The 18,096-nt window shown below is 40.6% G+C and overlaps 1 protein-coding gene across 2 annotated transcripts in view; it reads right to left on the reverse strand.

Moving 5' to 3' along the window:
• Positions 1 to 18,096, reverse strand: part of FURIN (furin, paired basic amino acid cleaving enzyme) — a 391,128-nt gene that overhangs the window by 27,281 nt on the left and 345,751 nt on the right. For both annotated transcript variants that reach the window (XM_077472137.1, XM_077472136.1), the window contains exon 15: positions 11,865 to 11,981. In XM_077472137.1, the coding sequence (XP_077328263.1) occupies positions 11,865 to 11,981 (117 nt within the window). The remainder of the gene's footprint in view (positions 1 to 11,864; positions 11,982 to 18,096) is intronic.

Below are 18,096 nucleotides of genomic sequence, written 5' to 3' on the forward strand. Positions count from 1 at the left end.
ATTCCTCCAACATTAAATACCCCTGGAGCCCCTCAACCTACCTGCCTATTTGAGAACCCTGGGTGACAATTACCAGGACAGGGGACTGTACTGTCACAATACAAATGCTGATGTGGATGGTGTTCATCCTTCACTTTCAAGGAGGAGTATGGACTTTTGGATTATAGGCTTGTATAGAATTAAGTCACATTTAGAATATCCCTTATTTTTGGTCACATTTGCACACACTTTGGTTGAGGCTGAGTTTTGAGGCTTTTGGTGTTTTGTTCATATTTGCGCTGGGGAGTGGTTTGTTTGCATTTACATACAGTACGTATTTATAACATCAAAAGGGCATAGCCTAGGACAGGAGTCTTCAAACATTCTTAAAAAAAAAAAAAAAAAAAGGGGGCAGTACACTGTCCTTCACACTTCAAGGGGGCCAAACTGTGTCAAGTAGCAAATGCCTCAGGCTTGGTGGTCAGTGAAAAAGAGGAAAAATAAATAAATAATTACATAGCGCCTGTGGATAATAGGAGAAGGAAAAGTGTCCAATCGCTAGGATCAGTGGGAAGAACAGTGCTCCATAACTGGTGTCAATGGGTAGATATATGCCACAGTGTTGGTATCAGTGGGAGGTATAGTACCCCAATAACCGGATTAAGGCAAGCAAAGGGCCACTGTTTGCGGACAACTAGTCTAGGAAAAGTTGGGTCTGTTTCACAGAGACATGGTGTAATGGATATAAATGTCTTATGTAAAAAAAAAAGCAGCTTCAGAATCATTGTTATAAAAACGACATCCACACTAACTTGTCCCTTACTGTGTGAAAGATAAGTTTGACTGAGTCTGGGTATGCATGAATTGTTAATCTACTGTGACATCTTAAATTACTGGTACTTTAATGCCGCATACACACGACCGGACTTTTTGAAGGACTAGGTTCGACGGTCTTTCCAACGGACTTTCGGCGGAGTTCTGACGGACTTTCCGAACAAACAGACTTGGCAACACATAATCACACCAAAGTCTGACGGATTTGAACGTGATGACGTACAACCAGACTAGAATAAGGAAGTTCATAGCCCGTAGCCAATAGCTGCCCTAGCGTCAGTTTTTGTCCGTCGGACTAGCATACACACGAATGGATTTCTCGGTCCGGCGGAGTTCCGGTGGGAAAATTTAAAACATGTTCTATTTCTAAAGTCTGCCGGATTTTTGGCAAGCAAAGGTCCGATGGAGCCCAAACAAGATTGAATTGTCCGATGGACTCTTTCTGTCGGACCTTTGCTGTCAAAAAGTCCGGTCGTGTGTACGTGGCATTACATTCCGTTTCACCAAAAACAAATTCTTATTTTAAAGGTTATGTGCAGTCAATTCACAGCAGCCAATCAGCTTTTCTTAGTACGACATTACTAACAGATTTCCCATAGTAGATGGTTTTGCATCAGCAATCTCTGCACAATGCTGATTGAAGTTACATTAACCACAGAACACTCCCCATGTTGTACCATTTATCTACTGTGCAGATCTGTACAAAAACCCCTAATACTGCTCATTCGGTGTTCTAAGAAAGAAAGGAAGAAATCAAGTAAAGAGTAGCAACTCGACATCTGGTCACTGCGATCCTGGGATAGAAAATTCACAATACAATGGACTCATCCATCAAAAGAAGCAGAAAGATACTGTTAAAGTAGTGATCACAGTCACAAAAAAGATGATATAAACTTAAAACCTGAAAAAAATAGCTGGTAGCCGGGGGTAATTGTGCACCTGTCACCACACAAAATGAAGGTGAAGGTGACTATTTTGTTGTAAATAAGGTGGCTAGAAATGGGCACCACATGCTTAACCAAGTCTAGCTAAGACACCGCTCTTGCAGAAAGCACAAGTATACATCAAGACCTAGATTTATTAAAATACTTATTAGCATTTTACAAATTTGCTGCTGGTGAATGAAAGCATGATTTGACCCCACACACATCTTATGGCTAGCCAATAAAGAGATCTGTTCAATCCTAAATGATGTCAGTGTGGGGTCAGAGCAGATTGCCGAAGACAGATAAATCGAAAACGCTAAGTGGACACAGTGTGATATTCGGGATATTAAGCCCAGAATAAATTTCTTTCTGTAAATTACAATGCAATAAAAGATTAATGCTTTCCATAACGATGTGAAGTCTATGCACAGCTGTGTGGGAAAGAAAAGACGCTGCAGTTGTAAATTACATCCTGCTGCGACTACAGCAGAATCACCATATACACTTTGACAGATGCCAATCAAATGTTAAGCAGCACACACTTCATCCATCATTGCTCAGGTTATAGAGGTGTAAGTGTGGCCATTAGGAGAGATGGGAAGGTGAATGGGGAGCAGTGGACAAATTATCATTGTAGATGCAGGTCAGAGCAGACAAGGGCAACTGAAGGCATCCTACGTTGGAGCACTGAAATTTAGATTCAGTACCAATACCTGATGTATTTAATTCAAAGGCTATTGCCGCGTACACACGACCGTATTTTCCTTCAGAATAAACTCTGGCGGTCTTTCCAACGGAGTTCCGACGGTGTTCAGCTGAAACGGACTTGCCTACACACGATCACACCAAAGTCCAATTGTTTAGAATGCGGTGACGTATATCACATACGACGGGACTAGATAAAGGAAGTTCAATAGCCAGTAGCCAATAGCTGCCCGTGTGTCATTTTTGGTCCATCCGAATAGCATACAGTTTTACTGATAGGAATGGATTCCTTCGGAAAGATTTAAAACATGTTCTATTTCTAGGTCAGTCAGAATAAAAAAAAAAAAAAAAGTACAATGAAGCCCACACACGATTGGAACATCCGGAGAAATGATTCCGTCTGACCTTTTCTGCCGGAAAGTCCGGTCGTGTGTACATGGCATAAGAGACCACCTTTAAGTCAATTTTAGACCCATATTTAGGTTGCATCATATAACCTGATGCCAAGCAACCCCCCCCCCCCCAGCCCACAAAAAGGTCCCCCTCTGATAGCTTAGTGGGGTTCTTCTTCCCCACAGTAACTGTCAGATTTCAAACTGGCACACCTGTGCAGGAGGAGATCTGTGAATGTTTGAACTACAAGCCCCATCTACCATGGCCACAGAGGGACTTGTAGTTCTCAATGGAAAAAGAAAGTGTTTTGGGACTTTAACCACTTCAGCCCCGGAAGAATTTTACCCCCTTCCTGACCAGAGCACTTTTTGCGATTCGGCACTGCGTTGCTTTAACTGACAATTGCGTGGTCGTGCGACGCTGCGCCCTAACCGACGTCCTTTTTTTCCCACAAATAGAGCTTTCTTTTGGTGGTATTTGGTCACTTCTGCAGTTATAATTTTTTGCGCTATAAACAAAAAAAGAGCAATAATTTGAAGAAAAAAAAACAGTATTTTTTACTTTTTGCTATAATAAATATCCCCCAGAAATATATATAAAAAATATTTGTTCCTCAGTTTAGGCAGATAAGTATTCTTCTACATATTTTTGGTAAAAAAAAGTCTCAATAAGCATATATTGATTGGTTTGCGCAAAAGTTATAGCGTCTAATAAAATAGGGTATAGTTTTATGGCATTGTTATTATTTTTTTTTACTAGTAATGACGATGATCTGCGATTTCTATTGGGACTGTGACATTATGGCAGACACGGACAATTTTGACACATTTGTGACCATTGCCATTTTTTAAGCGATCAGTGCTATAAAAATGCATTGATTACTGTAAAAATGTCACTGGCAATCAAGGTGTTGTGTTCCCTAGTGTGTGTTCTAACTGAAGGGGAGAGGGGACTGTCTAGGGGAGATGACAGATCGCTGTTCATGCTTTGTATGAACAGCCGATCAGTCACTTCTCCCCTCAGAGAAACGGAAACTGTTTACACACACAGATCCTGGTTCTCTGTGTGCCCCGAGCAATCATGGGGGCCCGGCTCCGTGGGCGAGCAGGGGGCGCACACGCACCCCTAGTAGCCACAGGGTGAAGTGACGTTACATAACGTCGTTTCACCCGCCACGCCATTCTGCTGTAGTACAACTGCGGTGGCTGGTGGGCAAGTGGTTAAATGAGGCATAAGACCTGTAAGTCAAATGTCTTCATCCCTATTAATATAGCAAAAAGAAAAAGGTTGGACGTTTTCCTCTTTATTTTATTCCAAGATGCCCATAGTTATAGTTCAACGTTTCATCCGCTGTTCCATGGGGATTTTATTCCCAGGTACATCTGTTCTGTATATCCTTGCGGTCTATACCTCCTCGGCTCCCAGGAGAGATGCGGTCCATAGTTTACCTTCGGTGTCCACGATTATATGTCACATCCATGGTCATTGTGGAAGTATGAAGTTTCAGTGATATTCTCCTCTCCCTACATAACATACATCATTTTTATTTCTTTGTTTTGATATTTCTCCATTTTTCAATTATCTAAATTTTTTTACATTTTTTTTTTAGACACACTCCTTGCATCTGCTCCTGATGAATGGATATAATTCCATGAAACGCGTCAAGATTTTAGATGCTACATTCAGATGTGTAGAACATGGATTCCTAATCTACTCTTACCAATGTTCTGAGGGTTTCTGCCCACATCATGTTGTGTTCTATTTTATATGAGAATGTGGATTGATTAATTTTGCATATTGCAAGTCCTGTACTATTACTACGTTTGCTTATCTGTAAATATAGTAATTTATTTGTTTTATACTTGCATGTGTGCCATGAGTATATGCACTGTTACATGGAATAAAGACATTGTTATCAGTACATAGTGTCATTTTTGCTTTCCTACTGCATGCTTCATTTAAAGTTCCAACCATTCTCTTTTTGCGAGTTCTCAATGGAATACAAGTTGGTAAGGACAGGAGCTGGAGGAAGAGTATGCAAGAGCCTGGCAATGCTTTGCAGGCTCATCAGCAAAAAAAAATATTTTTTTAAACATGCTTTGATTGAAAAAAAAAAAAAAATGCGCACTTTTAATTTTTGCAAAAAAGGTGGACTTAGACAGGCCAATACATTATACATATTTTTCATTCAACTAGTGGGTTAAACAAAAAAAAAAAAAAAAGTGTTGATTCTCCCCTTCAACTCTGTTCCGATTGGGAAATCCTTTCCACAGCGTTATTGTGTTCTTCCAGCAGGGGGCCTTACAATGATCAGTTCTGCTGGCTATAGCCAGTGGCAGTAATTGTTTGGGTAAAAACAGACAGGCTGGTTGTACACAAGTCAACATGTGTACAGCCAGCTTGCCCATACATGGATTGAAATTCGGTTGGTACCTGCTAAACCAGTTACATTTCAACCCATGTATGGCCAGCCTAAATCTTTATGTGATCATCTATACACACGCTGAAGAAAACAAGTGGGGGTGTTGCCCCAGTCCGAGTGCATTTGTATATTTTTGAAAAGTACAAAAAAATAGAAGCCTTCCCCCATGTTAAAAAGTATGCAGAACTATTGAATGAGAACAGGAAGGAACAGGCTGGTGGTGCCGAGGAAAGAAATGGGTCAATTTTAAATGCAATTTACCACACTGAAAGCGTTGCACTTCAATTACGGGAGGAACCCTTATCTGGTATACACCATTTCCCAGGCAGCCAGCTAATACAATTCCATATCTGTATAACATCTTGCAGCAAAGGCCGTGAGTGGAGCATAGCAATCAATGGTTGTATTTATTTGATAGATCCCAGCTTCAGAAGTAATAAGATACTTTGAAAAGGGGAGAAGGAAATAAAATGATAAAGTAAAAATTTAAATTTAAGCCTTGAATTGCATGCAGTAAACATAATCTACTTGGTCAGGTCTTCAGTTTTCCATCCCAACAGACTTGCAATCACGTAGGGCAGCACAGTGACTTAGTGGTTAGGACTTCTGTCATCTGTTATAATTCCAACCAATACACTATCTACGTGGAGTTTGCATGTTCTCTGTGCTTGTGTGGGTTTCCTCCAGGTACTCTGGCTGCCTCCACACTAAAAAAGACAGACTGGTAGGTTATTGGTTCTGGTCTAAATTGGCCATAGTATGTATATTTATGCATGTGAGACAGGAACCTTAGACTGTAAGCTCTTTGAGGACAGAGACTTCTGTAAAATGCACAGTATGTAAAATGCTGTGTAAATTATCAGCTAGTTATAAGGCTAGTAAGTGCTTGAGGATAGCAAATAGCTTGTCAGAGTGTTCCAGTCTCCATAGAGAAAGAGTTGGAACAGTGGGCGCACTGGAAAAAGCTTTTTGGACTTGGGGCTGTTAAAGACCCAAGACTGGAAACAGCATTAGTATAAGCAACATGCTGAGCCTCTAGTTTCAAAGTCATCCACATGGCACAGATGAGAGCTGAACCAGTCTCTTAACTTTGGAGTAATAGCTGTGGATGGCAACTACTCAGGAGCAAGCTCATCAGGCAAAGACTGGGTGACTCAGAATCAGTCCACATTAACTTACAGTCAAAGTCCGCATTTCGATCCATATACCAGTCTATCGATTGACTTTTGTACAACCAGCCTGTTGGAAAATTTCCTCTTGATCAGCAACGCCGGCTATAGCTGATCAGTGTATTCTGACATCAGGGAAGTCCCCCTGCTGTCAGAATACAATAGCTCTGCAGGAGGGATTATCCCATCCACATCAAGAATGTGGACTCAATGTTCAGTCCAGTGGGTACAGAAACAGTGCTTCAAAAGCCAGGCTAAGGACAGCCATACTGAATAGCTGCAATGGAAGAGGCAAGCTCTAACAGCAGCCTTAGGTCACCCCTTAAATGCCCAGTGGGTACAGAAACAGCACTTCAAAAGCCAGGTTGAGCACAGCCATACTGGATTGCTTCAATGGAAGAGGCAAGGTCTAGCAGAAACGTGAAGAGTCTTGGTTGAAAAAGCAAAATCTGGAAGGAGAAAGAAAAAAAAGAGGTGCTAGCAAAAATAGGTTGGTCTTCCACACAGCAGTGTTGAATAGGAAACATCAATTCACATAAGACACTAGCAAAAAAAAAAAAAAGAGGCTTGCTGGCAGTAGGAGAGGTCATCCTGGTCTGATCTACATTTTTTTTTGCTTGCAATTTGCAATCCTTCTTTAGATGACAGTATAACCCAAATGAGAAAGGCCTTCTGTCTCCTAATGGACAAGAAAATAATACCTTTCCTGCACTTGCTGTCGAGGAGAAAAATCATCTTGTGTAAATAGGACCTGAGAATGGTTGTGTATTAGAAAAGCAGGAGCAAGGTGGAACACACATGTAAGCACAGAGTGAAAGTGCAATGAAGTGACGTTTAGAAGATTTGCTCATTCAAGATGTGAATCTATTTTGTTTGCAGGCCATCTGCTATGATTGAATGCTTAAAAGGTTCTGTATATATCCACAGCTGCAGTTAGTAAAGGGTTTAGTACAGTCCACTAGAGAGTGCGAGTCTAATTCTGTCCAGCAGACCATGCATGAAACACTATGAAAAAAACTTCTGAAGGATTCTTTGAATGAAGCAGAAAGTGAGAGCTCATAGGGACCCTTATGCCCCGTACACAAGATCGGACTTTCCGACAACAAAACCGTGGATTTTTGTTAGAAGGCTGTTGGCTCCAACTTGTCTTGCATACACACGGTCACACAAATGTTGGCCAACAATTACGAACGTGGGAACGTGGTGACGTAGAAGTCTTACGACGAGCCGATAAAAAGGAAGTTCAATAGTCATGTGATATCTCCATTAGGAATGCTAGTTTTACAAGGCCAATCGCTTCCGGCTCGTACTCGATTCCAAGCACGCGTGAACTTTTGTGCGACGGAATTGGGTACACACGATCGGACTTTCCGACAACAACGTTTTGTTTGAGAACCTGCTAGCCAACATTTGTTGGCAGAAAGTCCGACAGCAAATGTTTGATGGAGCATACACATGGATGGACTTTCAGCCAACAAGCTCACATCCAACATTTCCCGTCGGAAAATCCGACCATGTGTACGTGGCATTATACTGACAAAAATACCTGCCAAAACACAGCGATGAAGTGCACTCCAACATGTGCTGTACAGCCACTGTACCTGACCCGATCCACAGCACATAGTTTAATTAGGGGATATATAAGCCCTCATTTATTTCTTAATTAGATTGGAGCTTCTCATTAGCACTAGGAGGAAGGGTCCGCACTGGTGATATGAAAGCTCTTCACGTGGAAGTAATCTATTATGGATTGTCTCTGGAGAAATAACTGTAATATGCTTTCATGCGGACGAGTGATAGAAATTACTCTTTTAACCTATTCCCCAGTTAAGTCTATGAAATGTTCCAGAACACACACAGGAGGATTCATTCAGGACAAACTGGTGACATTTCACAGTAGATTACACACTCTTGGTTAGGTATACAGAGCCCTGCAAGAGGCCTTAATCACCAAATGTCAGACACGCAAATCCCCACCTCTCCAACATTGTGTACGTTAACTCTTTGACACTCCAGCATTGGATAAGAGGCGCTTTACTTCCTCACAAAACTTTCTAACAGGTTTTATTTTTAGCGAAGGTTTATGTATAGCTTGCCTGCAAAATGCTCCTGTTGTGATGAGAAATTGACTATTATATGGTGAACAACAGGGGCCAAGATTAAAAGCCTGAAGCGTCCTTGTCCCCAACACAAAGTGAGGAAAGAATTTAAGGCTTTTCTATTTTAATAAAGCGTCAACACGGTTTTTATTTCAAGCACTTTCTTACCATAGACTCTCAGTAAACTGTAATTTATTAACTATGATCCAAATACATTATGAAGACTGCCAAAATGCTAAATCTGTTTTCCCAAGCTTCTTGGCCTTTGTTATGTAGAGATTTACATTTCACTTGAGATCTTCATTTCAAATATTCATTTTCATTAAGGGCAGCTGGGGATGAATAACACCTTTTTTAGAATATTAGATTTTACACCTGCAGATTGGAGTACAAGCACTTTCAAGTTCCTCTGGCACCAGCCTTCACTGTGATCTATCTGCAGATATACATTCACAGACCACTTTATAAAGGCACACCTGCTCAACAGTTTAGTAACACAAATTGCCAATCAGCCAATAACATGGCAGCAACTCAATGCATTTAGGCATCAAAGTGTGATGAAGACGACTTGCTGAAGTTCAAACTGTGCATCAAAATGGGGAAAAAAAAAGAAATTTAAGTGACTTTGAATGTGGCATGGTTGTTGGTGCCAGATGGGCTGGTCTGAATATTTTAAAAACTGACGCTCTACCGGGATTTTCATGCACAACCATCTCTAGAGTTTACAGAGAATGGTCTGAAAAAGGGAAAATGTCTAGTGTTGTAGACGAAATTGCCTTGTTGATGTCAGAGGAGAAAAGGCTGACTGGTTTGAGATTATAGAAGGGCAACAGTAACGCAAATAACCACTCATTACAACCAAGGTATGCAGAATACCATCTCTGAATGCACAACACATCAAACCTTGAAGCAGATGACCATACCGGGTGCCCCCCTGTCAGCTAAGAACAGGAAACTGAGATTACAATAAATAGAGACTCAACAAAATTGGACAATAGAAGATTGGAAAAAAATTGGTCTGAGGAGTCCCGATTTCAGCTGAGACATTCAGATGGTAGGGTCGGAATTTGGCATAAACATGGATCCCTCCTGCATTGTATGAATGGTTCAGGCTGGTGGTGGTGTAATGGTGTGGCGATATCATCTTGGCTCACTTTGGGCTCCTTAGTACCAACTGAGCATCGTTTAAACATCACGGCCTACTGAGTATTGTTGCTGACCATGTCCACCCCTTTATGTGTACCCATCTTCTGATGGCTCCTTCCAGCACGATAATGCACCATGTCACAAAGCCCAAATCATCTCACCCCTGGTTTCTTGAACAAGACAATGAGGTCCCTGTACTCCAATGGTCTCCACAGTCATCAGATCTCAATCCAACAGAGCACCTTTGAGATGTGGTGGAACAGGAGATTTGTATCATGGATGTGCAGCCGACAAATCTGCAAATCTTTGTCAATATCATGTCAATATGGACCAAAATCTCTGAGGAATGTTTCCAACACCTCGTTGAATCTATGCCACAAACAATTAAGGCAGTTCTGAAGGCAAAGGGGGGTCCAATCTGGTACTAGCAATGTGTACCTAATAAAGTGGCCAGTAAATATCTTGCACTGGGTGTTTTATTTTTTATTTTTTAGAAAGCAGCATAAAATATTTCAATTGCTATCTGCTGTAAATACAAGCTATAACAATTTACAAAGTCACTAGCAGTAAAAGCACCACCACGACCAAACAATGCTATAATGTGGTATTTATAGAAGCAAAGGTCAGTTTTCCTTCAGTCAAAGAAGAAGGCAATTGTTATCGACCGCGCCAAGTTTTATCCTCAAAAAATTCATAAAATAAAATTCTTACCACGGTTGTTAATCCCTTCATAAACTATCACATGTAACGCTTGAGTCAGTTACATGACTTGCTATTATCTGGTGGCCAATGTACATGGTAAAACTGGCAAGTGAAGGGGCATGAAACAGCAGACAGATGGAAAAATGTGCACACATATATAGAATTGATTTAACAGCCTTCGTAGCAGTCCTTTACAAATTCATATCACATGCTTTTCTACATATACTGCTTAAAATTAAAACTGAAGAAATGTATCACATTAAAATTGAGAATAGGCGGGTATACTTATGGGTTCCAAATACTAAGATAAGGCAATGAAGAACAAAAACAGGAAAATGTAATTTTAAAGATACCCAAAGACAAGTAATGTATTAAAATCCACTTTTAATTTACGTCCACTGAGAAGACATATAAATAATACAACAAAAAAAAAGAAACATGTTCCCATCTATGATTTGGTATTTAACAACCTCATTAAGAGAATTTGATCACACACTCAGTCTCTACATTAGAGTTTCCTACATTGTATCTGTTACTGTATACAAGTTGTGGTAACCAACGTGATTAAGGCATCAACTGAGAGTGGGAAATGGCTCTCAACTCTACACATTTCCTGGAAAGTAATTCTGCTTACTCAGGAGTATGAGGTTTTAAGGGGAAAAAAAACTTGCATATCTCATAAAAAAAAAAAGATTTATACACATACACACAGGTCAAAGTTCATTGATATCAAAGTGATAAGTATCTACATACATTTCATAGCTGTAACCTTAAGCTGGAACATTGCTACCAAATGTCTCAGCAGGAGCGACCACAATGGTCGGGAGCGTCAGGAAAAATGCAAACATGCAGGAAAAAAGGATAATACTGGTATTGGCCTTAAAGAAGAGCCTCACCATGTTCCAATTAATGTAAAGTCAGCTGCTACAAATAATAAACAGACACTCACCTGTCCAGGGATCTAGATCCATCCTTACTGGGTCAGTTCTTTGTTGGTCTTCGGGACCCTGGCACTGGTATGTTTACTATGGGAAGACAGCGGTGACTCCTTGCGGCTTCACAGCTGGCTTACTGCTGCTCCTTCATGAGCATGCGCTGCACCCTGTGAATGGTCCCGCAGCCTCCTGGGACCTGTGTCCCAAAAGTTTGCGGCCGGGAGGGGCGAACCTCAGCTCCAATTAACAGGTACCTGCCAAAACTAGGTACCCGCTCCCAAGAAAAAAAAAAACTAAATATGGTAGAGGGGTGAAGTTCTGCTTTAATCACATGGGGGTGGTCATGTATCCATGGATTTCTAAAATGTAAATGAGCTTTTTGTAGCTGATGTCGGTTTTCTTGCTTGGCGTTTGTACATGTCGGTCATACTTATTTTATTTTCTTACAATAAAAAGATTGTCCCTAGAAATGAATTTCTTGCTATGGTCAAATCAAACCTTTGCGTTTCAGACACTTTTAGTAAACAAGGCCTAAAAATCCTTTCAATACTCACCAACACAGGACTGACTAGAAGCTACAGTTCTGCATCCAACACCATCAACTTGGTTGGGCGAGTTTGGAGGATCAGACGCAGTGCCATACAACACCAAGACAAACTGGGTTAGCGTTCCTATTAATAAAAAGGGGGAGAAAATTCAAAATCAGCAGTGAAAATGTTTTTTTTTTTACAATTGTCTTCAACAGCAGCTTGAATGATCCATTTTACCAGGTTTGGCTCTCACATTTTTGTTCTGTATTAAAATGGCATTGATTATTAAAATAAATACATAAATAAATCTTGCCCCATACGTCTTAGCACCAATAACAGTCTGGTAGACCAGGTATTCCACAGCAAGAGTGCTGTGTTAACGCCACTACAAAACACCCTAATGTGTAGATAAACAACAAACTTATTTTTTGCTCCCATTTGGTTATTAAATATACCTTTGAACCTTTTTTGATATCTGTTCAATAAGTGCAAAAAAGTGGCTGATCCTGCCAGAAATCCAGTGTTGTTGTAAGCACACTTCAGTGTTATTAGCCTTGTCTGAGTTGCCTCCAGACTACAGAAAACCGCCCTTTCTCCATAACAGAGGTGGGAGAAGCATTCTATAGGCCTAAGACACTTCCTATCTTTGAGGGACACAATGCTGTGAGTGTCGTCGCCTTAAAATGGGTAATTAATTGCTGGCACCTTGTGTCAACCCACTTTAAGGAAGACGATCTAACTATACAGTATATTGCTATCATCAATGCCTAAATACAAAATTATACAAAACTGAAGTAAAATGTTTGGCTTTGCATCACCTTCTAGCAGAACAAAGGACAAAATCACTTTCAATAAATGCACCAAGACTAGAATGTGGAATGTGTATGGTGAGAGGTCTGTTCTCCCTTTATCAAAGGATAAAACCATAGTAATTGTCTAGACATTTTTTTTTTTCATTCCTTTTTTACCTTGACCGTTATTCCCATCATAAATTGACTTTTAAAAACAATGCTTGAGTTGGATACATTATTATTATACAGGTTTTATATAGCGCCAACAGTTTTCTCAGCGCTTTACAACATGAGGGACTTGTTATCATTTGGGGGCCACCATACATGGTATAACTGACAAATGAAGGGGCACAAAACAGAACGATGCACAAATGTGAGCACAGCATTATGGTGCAACACCAACACCCTTATTGCATAAGTTAAAATAGTTGTTTTTATTCCCTCCCTAAAAGCATAATAGAATTCTAAATGACAATGGTACAGCCCAAGAGTCTTCAAACTACAGCCTACAGCAACGGTTTGCCGAAGAAAAACTATCTGGATGCCTGTGGATACACCAATCTGTGTATTGTGATACAAGACCGGCACATCCACTTTGGTTGGATGTTAGGACCATCGGCATCCTAGCAATCAATGACGTATTACCCTGTCCTAAGCCTTTACAGGAGTACCTGACTTCTTCCATCCAGACCGGTGTTCTGGCAGATAGTGTCCTGCCATCATATAGTGTCCGCCCCGTACTGCGCATACATGCAAAATTAGAGGGCCCCTCGTGGGCTCGCTACGCTCGCCACGCTTTGGGCTCGCCATGCTTCGGGCTCGGCCTCGCTGCGCCTTCGGCTCTTTTATATTCAAACTCTATGTCCACTTGGATGGTGGGGATAGAACCTGGACTCACGGAGCAGGCGCCGTTCATCTTCGGGTATTTTCGGAATCTGTGTGTGCTGCATACTGCGCATGCGCAGTACACAGCGGACACTATCCGATGGGGGACAGTATATGATAGGACACCGGCTCCACTTTGTTGCTTCCACTCTGCTGCTCTGCGCCATGTAAGGCAAGGGGGGGCATCTGCTGGGCAAATATAGATGTAAGGGGGACTATATTTCTATTGCTATCTGCTGTAAATACAAGCTATAACAATTTACAAAGTCACTAGCAGTAAAAGCACAACCACGACCAAACAATGCTATAATGTGGTATTTATAGAAGCAAAGGTCAGTTTTCCTTCAGTCAAAGAAGAAGGCAATTGTTATTGACCGCGCCAAGTTTTATCCTCAAAAAATTCATAAAATAAAATTCTTACCACAGTTGTTAATCCCTTCATAAACTATCACATGTAACGTTTGAGTCAGTTACATGACTTGCTATTATCAGGTGGCCAATGTACATGGTACAACTGGCAAGTGAAGGGGCATGAAACAGCAGACAGATGGAAAAATGTGCACACATATATTGAATTGATTTAACAGCCTTCATAGCAGTCCTTTACAAATTCATATGACATGCTTTTCTACATATACTGCTTAAAATTAAAACTACAGAAATGTATCACATTAACATTGAGAATATGCTGGTATACTTATGGGTTCCAAATACTAAGATAAGGCAATGAAGAACAAAACAGGAAAATTGAATTTTAAGGTACCCAAAGACAAGTAATGTATTAAAATCCACTTTTAATTTATGTCCACTGAGAAGACATACAAATAATACAACAACAAAAAAAGAATCATGTTCCCATCTATGATTTGTTATTTAACAACCTCATTAAGAGAATTTGATCACACTCTCAGTCTCTACATTAGAGTTTCCTACATTGTATCTGTTACTGTATACAAGTTGTGGTAACCAACGTGATTAAGGCATCAACTGGGTGTTGGAAATGTCTCCCAACTCTACACATTTCCTGGAAAGTAATTCTGCTTACTCAGGAGTATGAGGTTCTAAGGGGAAAAAACTTACATATCTTATAAAAAAAAAAAATGATTTATACACATACACACAGGTCAAAGTTCATTGATATCAAAGTGATAAGTATCTACATATATTTCATAGCTGTAACCTTAAGCTGAAACATTGCTACCAAATGTCTCAGCAGGAGCGACCACAATGGTCGGGAATATCAGGAAAAATGCAAACATGCAGGAAAAAGGATAATACTGGTATTGGCCTTAAAGAAGAGCCTCACTCTGCTGCTCTGCGCCATGTAAGGCAAGTGGGGGCATCTGCTGGGCAAATATAGATGTAAGGGGGACTGTGATGGGCACTGCTGGATGTAGGGTATAACACAAATTTTTTTGCTTGCATACATTTGAATAATATACACAATGTGGCCATCATACTAAAACATTTGGAGACCTCTGGTATAGACTGAATTTATAGAGAATCCATAAGGAGAGGTGTGTTCTCCCTTTGTCTAAAAGAAAAAAATGGTAATTGACTAGACCATTTTTTGCAGGCTATCACATCTAAGCTTGGGTCGGTTGGTCGGTTTTCTTCTCTCCCTATAAGCATACTAGAATTCTGTATGACGGGTATAGACTGAATATATTGGTAGGTGATAGGGAGGAGCTCAGTTCTCGTTTTTTCACTAGCCATCCTATTGCCCATAGCTAAAATTGACAGAGCATTTGGTAAATGCACAAAGAATTTGTATAGCTGGCTTAGCCAACATTTCTTCCCTTAGAACTTTTAGAAATGAAGCTCTCGGCATGTCCATGAACTTGCTAAACTATGCAGGAGCTCTTATCCCTTTGTATTCAGAAAGAAGATGGCAGCTAATGCTTAATCTTTAAATTATCATAACCGAGTCCTCTTGATTGGCAGCTACAGACTCCGGTAAAGCTTTGCAGAGAGCAGGCAGCAGCCTAGGTTGCTTTTTTTAGTTTGTCAGTGTGACGGTGCATAGCACATAGGCATGTCTGTGCTAAATACAAGGCTGGAGGAAGGCTGTTTGCTGTGTACAGAAGCAGAACCACAGATCCTGTCACTAACAATCCTCTTATTCAGGTGTAGGGAGGTGTCTTGTGAGCAGACAGGACTCTGCATGTGAATACTAAGCAGCTAATTGGAGCCCTGTGCTGTGTGACCCATCTGTGTGTGAGCGATAACTCGCCGCTCGCGCTCCTCATGCTCATCGATCCTCTGCACACTCGGTTCCACGTGCTGGGCTGCTTAATATAACAAGCCAAATCAAGTGGTTTCAAGCCTTCACACGGCTGACAAAATGTAGTAAATAAACAACCCCCTTTTTCTTATCTTGCCCACGTACCATGAATGTGAAAACAGAAAACAAAAGAGCAAGATAGACTGGCATAGCTAGACCTGAGCAGTAAGTGCTGCAATGACAATTGCCACTCACCCAGAAATTCTTTCTATACCCTTGCCACATAGAATTATTTTATACGCATAGTTCATGGAAGATTTTTACCTTTATTGTATAAGAGACACTTCTCTACCAGTAGATCACGAACTCTCACAAAAGTGAACCTATCGCTTTGTGCATTTACAGAAAAGTGACAGGTTTCTCTTGATAGCACACTTTTCCCTGGTGATACTTCTATGGCTCCCGGTGTTCCCCTGCTGGAACCCTGAGCTTAAAGCGTTACCCAAAAAAAAAAGATCCCGTTACCTTAAAACATGTACCCCCTTTTTCATATAATAAACTTGGCTGATCCTACCAGTTTCTGCTCTCCCCCCTGTACACTGACCACAATTAATCATGCCTGCTGAGCCCCGACACCGTGGTCAGTTTACGAGCCTTTGTTAGCCGCACCTCTCCTTTTATTTTTTGCTCTATAAACAAAAAAGAGACAATTTTGAAATAAAAACAATATTATTTATGTTCTGCTATAAAACACATCCAATTAAAAAAACAATCTAATTTCTTCATCAATTTAGGCTATGTAGTCTGCTATATATTTTTGGTAAAAAAAAAAAAAAAAAATCCCAATAAGTGTATATGGATTGATTTGCGCAAAATGTATAGCGCCTACAAACTATGGGGTAAATGTATGGAATTTTTATTTCATTTTTTTTTTTACTAGTAACGGTGGCGATCAGTGACATAGTGGGACTGACATTGCAGCAGACAAATCGGACACCAAGTGACACTTTTTGGGGAACAGTGACACCAATACAGTGATCAGTGCTAAAAATATGCACTGTTACTGTACTGATACTGGCTAGGAAGGTGTTAACATCAGGGGCAATCAAAGGGTTAAATGTGTGCCTAACCTGTGCTTGTGTACACTGTGAGGTGCTTGTACCATGGGCAGGCAGAGATCCTTATTTGCAGGAACACAGGATCACAATCTTCCTTTCTCAAAGAACAGTGATCTGCCTTGTTTACATAGGCAGACTGCCATTAAATCTGTGTCCCGAACGATCACATCATGTCGACCGGATCCGCTGATTGGCTCCTGCTGTGTCTAATCACAGCAGGAGTCAGTCGATGGGGGCATGCATTTGTGGCCCAGACCTGGAAGTGCAAGATCAGGTACGTGATCTTCCCCAGGAGAGCTACCTTGCCGCTGTGTGTGTGTGTGTGTGTATTATATATATATATATATATATATATATATATATATATAGTATATGGTCGGCAAGCAGTCAACCATTTACTGAGCATGTAGCTTCTTCATCTTTTAATCCTTGCCTTTGTTTCAATTAATTTAAGCTGGTGAGGTTAAAAAAAAAGTCCAGCCCATGTGTGTGATTATATGTCAGTATTACATTGTATATCCCTGTTGCCTTTTTAAGGGTGGCTCCTTCACTTCTCTAGCGTTCTATGGAGCCATGCTTGTATGCAGGGATCAGGCCTGTGTCTCCCTACACTGTGTACATTTATAGAAACACTAGAATGGCAAGGCTCTCCACTGCTGTATTTTAAGTTCCTATTCCTCCTGAAGAAGCAAGGTGATCCAGTGAAACGCATTGAGGTCACTATTACCCTGTTTGGCTATAAACACCACATTTCATTCCTAAGACTGCATATGGTTTAACCAATGCATTTTTAAAATACATATATTTGTATACTGTAACTATTACTTGTAGCTGCCTATTGTTTTTATATGCATCACATTTTATCGTGTTATACTTTCTTTTGTAATAAACTTAATTGTTTTGTGCTATGTCTGGGCACAGTGAAAATACATTTCTTAGATATTTACTACTAGTTTGATTCCGGATGTTGGTGCCCCATATTGGCCCACACAACATAACTTTTGATTTTGTATGTGAAGACACCAAGGGACATGGCCACAACCTGGAGTGTTAGGAAGTAGAATTGAACACCAGCCGCTGGAGGAGTGAGAAATTCCGGTAAAAGTCCTTTTTACCGGTACCCTAGGCCAGTGGCTTCCAACCATTCTGAGACCAGAGCCTGCTAAATTCTTTGAAAGCATTCTGAGCCACTAAAGTTAGAAACAAAGAAAACCATGGAGCCTGAAGGCTCACTCTAA

Source organism: Lithobates pipiens, unplaced genomic scaffold, assembly GCF_037356315.1.
Source record: "Lithobates pipiens isolate NorthernLeopardFrog02 unplaced genomic scaffold, aLitPip1_a1.2 Scaffold_8, whole genome shotgun sequence".
Taxonomy (NCBI): domain Eukaryota; kingdom Metazoa; phylum Chordata; class Amphibia; order Anura; family Ranidae; genus Lithobates; species Lithobates pipiens.